The sequence below is a fragment of the Miscanthus floridulus genome, chromosome 11 (genome assembly GCF_019320115.1).
Source record: "Miscanthus floridulus cultivar M001 chromosome 11, ASM1932011v1, whole genome shotgun sequence".
In the NCBI taxonomy this organism is placed as follows: Eukaryota; Viridiplantae; Streptophyta; class Magnoliopsida; order Poales; family Poaceae; genus Miscanthus; species Miscanthus floridulus.
In genome coordinates this window covers 100,763,318-100,767,419 of record NC_089590.1, presented here as the reverse complement: position 1 = coordinate 100,767,419, position 4,102 = coordinate 100,763,318, and the positions used below count along the sequence as shown (strand labels likewise).

Below are 4,102 nucleotides of genomic sequence, written 5' to 3'. Positions count from 1 at the left end.
GCATGACTAATACTAGTGCTTGAAATCAACAAACAAGCTAGCGGTGACAATTCTGTATGTGTAGCTTAGCTTGCATTGCATATTAGGATCCAAATCGACTAGAAATCTCAACCCGAAAACAATAGCCGAAAAACTTTATTATTTCCCAAATCAAACACCAACCACTGACATATATATGAATTGCTTATAGTAGTTGGTTCAATGAGCTTAGAACGGAGGCATGTAGCACTGCATCCAAATGTCATGCGACTTGATCCTAAAGAATGCTGCGGTCTCCTCGAACATGGCCTCCTTCCTGTTCTCCGGGCTCTTGAACAAAATGATGCCGTGCTTCGAGTCCTGGCCTGTGCATGGCTGCTCTATTTCAATGCGCTCGATGTGACGCGGAAACCCAAAAACTCTGCACAAAATTAACCCGGCCCCGCGCACATATGAAACTAATCCTGCTAGCGGTTTAGAAATGGGGCAAAAATGAACAGAGCATGGAAATATAACTTCTTTGAGATCGAGCTAGGTTACCATGCACATACCGTTCATAGTGGTCGATGATGTCTTTTGAGCTTATACCATGGGGTTCGCCGCCCTTGGACACGGAGAAGGCAAGGAACACCGTCCTCGAGTCCTCGGGGGGCGTCGTCGACACGGGGACGAACAGCTCCGTCAGCTCTGGAGCTGGCGCAGGTTTAGGGGTCGCCACACTCGAGTCAACATCGTCTTCAAAACGGCGCAACATCGCGTGAAGGTCTTCGTTGAATACGAGTGCCCCGACGGTCTCCCGAATCATGGCGACACCACGTGCGACGAGATCCTTGTGGAACTTGAAGAATCTGAAGTCGACCAGCCTGCCTCCACCGCAGAGGGACACGATGGTCGGGATGTTACAGACGAGGGGCTCCGGCAGCGCGTCATGCCCATCAAGGAGGTAGCTGTATAGGCCATCTGCCTCCTTGATGAGCAGACTGAGCTTGGGGTCTCTGCTCATCTCCATCACCGACACTTGTTGGAGGACTTTGATACCCATGGTCGTCTCCAGCCAGAGGAGGATGCAAATCACGTTCTTGGCAACCTCTAGCATGGTTGGACGAGCGAGAACCCGCTTGTACGCCCTACGAGCCCTATCGTTGGCGTCCAGCATTTCCCACACCCGCAAAATCTCCTTGTTTGACGACTGCTTTGACCCCCCCATGGATGGTGTGAGGAGAGGAAAGGAGAGACTCACCGGGTGGGTAGGTATAGAGGCAGGCCGCCTGGGCAAGACAGACAGATGCGGAAGGAGAGGCTTGTGCTCGATCATGCAGGTAGGTAGTAGGATCATATCTACGGAGATATGGAGTACTATTGATTAGCATTAACGACAGAAGGTCGTCACAGCCTCACAGATTCGGATTGACCAGGAGATACGAAGAACTAAGCAAGTTATTTAACTCAATGGATGTTACCACCTTCCTTGCATTGTATACACACAAAATGGATTAGCAGTAAAATTGCTTTATTTAGAGCATTTGTTTACATAGCTAGTGTAAAACCAATTTATTTATGTGACCTGTGTACAAGTGCCTGTGGTTTGAAATTTGAAAATCCAACTTATTATTTTTAATTCGTGGTGTGAAATATATTCACCCAAGCATTAATACTTACGAGTAGTAAATACGAATTTCTAGGTGACACACACCTACCATGGGCCTTTTCAGCTGCTTGTTTGCGTAGCCATGCAGCTGTAGATTTTCAATGTAGCAACAGTATTTTGCGACATGCAAAACAAGCCGCAACAGCCGCTACTGCTGTCAAAACTAGTAGTCAGACAACCCCCGTACATATCTCAAGGATTTCCTCTTGTGGTCAACGACGCTTTTATATTTGCAGATTTGAAATGACGTATTGACATCTATTCATCTACACAACAAATGAGGCGGCGCGGATATCTCTTGGGCTTCCTGGTCAAAGCTGACAAATAAAATAAAAAATATAAAATAGGGGGGAGGATGGCTGTACCACTGATGGAGTGCACCACTCTCAACATGGTGTGCCCTTGAGCTTCATTAGGGTATGTACAGCGTGTCTGTACACCCTATCTGTACGTCGTATATTTTACAAAAAGAACCCCGGTTGTGAGGAGACGAGCTCGCCCCGTCGTTTCACGAGACGACGAGCGTGGCTCGTGGTCCAAGAAGCCCTCGTCTCTCTAGAGTCGCGTTGTACGGGGGAATCGACGAGCCGGAGGATCCATCCACTGCGGACGCGCGCGCGCAGAGGAAGTTGAGGGCGCGCGGGAATGGATTTTCGCGCCAAATCCACGGCGGCGGCGCCGCGATGAGAATGGCGGCGGGGCCGAAGGGCAAGGTCGGCGGCGGACGGGCATCTTCCTCCATTGGTCGATCCAGCAGGGCGGCGGGCCTCTTCCCCGTTGGAGGCAGATCCGGCTCGGCGGCCGGCCTCCTCCCCTTTGGCGGCGTATCCGGCCCGGCGGCGCCTCTCTTCCCTATCAGCGGCGGCAACGGCGAACATCAGCATCGTCCTCATCCATGGCTGCATCCGGCACGGCCCAATCCTCCCCTATCGGTGGCTTCACTAGCCACGGCGGGGGCGTCTTTGATTATCAGTAGATGTTTCTGAATTTTGATTATCAGTACATGGTTTTCATTATCAGATTACTGTATTTTTTTTTTCTGAAAACATATATGAAGTAGCAGCGATCTTATTTTGCTTAAACACTAGTAGTATGAGTGATCTTATTTTTCTTAAACAATACTAGCAGTTGTTGTCAACCAATACTAGCAGCAACCTGTTCTAGTGAATGATGACGAGAACGAAATGGTTAGGACTGAGAAGTGGATTATGTGGCTGATTTTGCAAGCTGCTACTTTTCTGAAATTTCAGTCATTGTCAAAGGACACCAGTTACTATTGTTATATGAAAACTAGTGTATATGTTCTCTGAAAACTAGTGTATCTGTTTGATTTTGGAAATGACAGTGTGAAATGTTACCTAATAGTGTGAGTCTGAATGTGAAATGCCAGTTTTGCTTGTTTTCTACTAGTGAACTGAATGATGACAAGTGGTACCTGTACTTGTACATTTCACTTGGTTTCTGTTTCGATGTTGCACTAATTTTCTGAAAACTATGAACTACTAAGCATGTTAGGGTCATCCTGCTATGAACTATGATGCTAGCTGCTGTGATGCTGCTGTTGTGATCTTTTGCAAAAAAATACCTAAATATTTACTGGATGCTGCTGCTGCAGCTTGTCTGAAAATTTGGACCGAATACTTGTGAATATTTGTGACTTCACTCACTGCTGTAGTTGATCTCACCATGTTGGTGATTTCAATTGGCGGGGAATGTGTTTTTGGAGATTTCAGTTCTGAAAATATCACTTTTATGTATGTTCAGACCTGCAGATCACTTTTATCCATATGTTCAGACTTGCCGATCACTATTATTTGTTCCATATCCGAAACTGTTGGAATGCACGTGACTTGCAGAACACCTGGACGTGCCTTTGCAAGGCTAGTGTTTAATCAAGAAGCTACATGCAACACAATGGTATACAAAAATTAATTTATCATTGATCTTGGCTACATGCAACGCATTAAACAGCCTGTAGACAACGAAATAGACCATGGGTTGTATGTCCTGTCTTTTTACCTGTCTGTACGATAAATTCGAGACGTTTACAGATGACCTCCGTCTGTGGGTTGTACATGCCCTTACCATTTCATATGCGCACTGCTAGAGTAACTCTAGTAAGGCTCATCAACAAGGCTCTTAGAGACCAGATGGGATGAAAAAACATCGATGGCGTTAACATTAAGGGTAGGTAACAAATAAATCACACTATAGACCTATTGGAGATGATCTTCAACAACCTTTATGATGAGGTAGGCATCAAGGTCATCCTTGACAAATGCAAACACAAGCCTCCTAGTACTAACATGTCTGCTAAAGATGTGTTAGACAAGCTATAATAGGTCCTAGGGATGGAAGGTTAAAGTTTGATCAAAATCTGAGTGGAAACAAAGATGAAATGACAAAGATTGCTCACTTAATCAATTGACCAGGCTCATCGGATCATATGGTGTCATCCAAAAAGTAGGCCAGAGA

The 4,102-nt window shown here is 46.1% G+C and overlaps 1 protein-coding gene across 1 annotated transcript; it reads right to left on the bottom strand.

The window, feature by feature from the left end:
* Nucleotides 1-207: 207 nt before the first annotated feature.
* Nucleotides 208-1,186, bottom strand: LOC136492555 (uncharacterized). Its single transcript, XM_066488531.1, has 2 exons — nucleotides 531-1,186; nucleotides 208-400 (listed from the first exon to the last, which is right to left on the bottom strand). The coding sequence occupies exons 1-2, from the start codon at nucleotides 1,184-1,186 to the stop codon at nucleotides 208-210; spliced, it is 849 nt and encodes a 282-aa protein (XP_066344628.1).
* Between the last annotated feature and the right edge of the window lie 2,916 nt (nucleotides 1,187-4,102).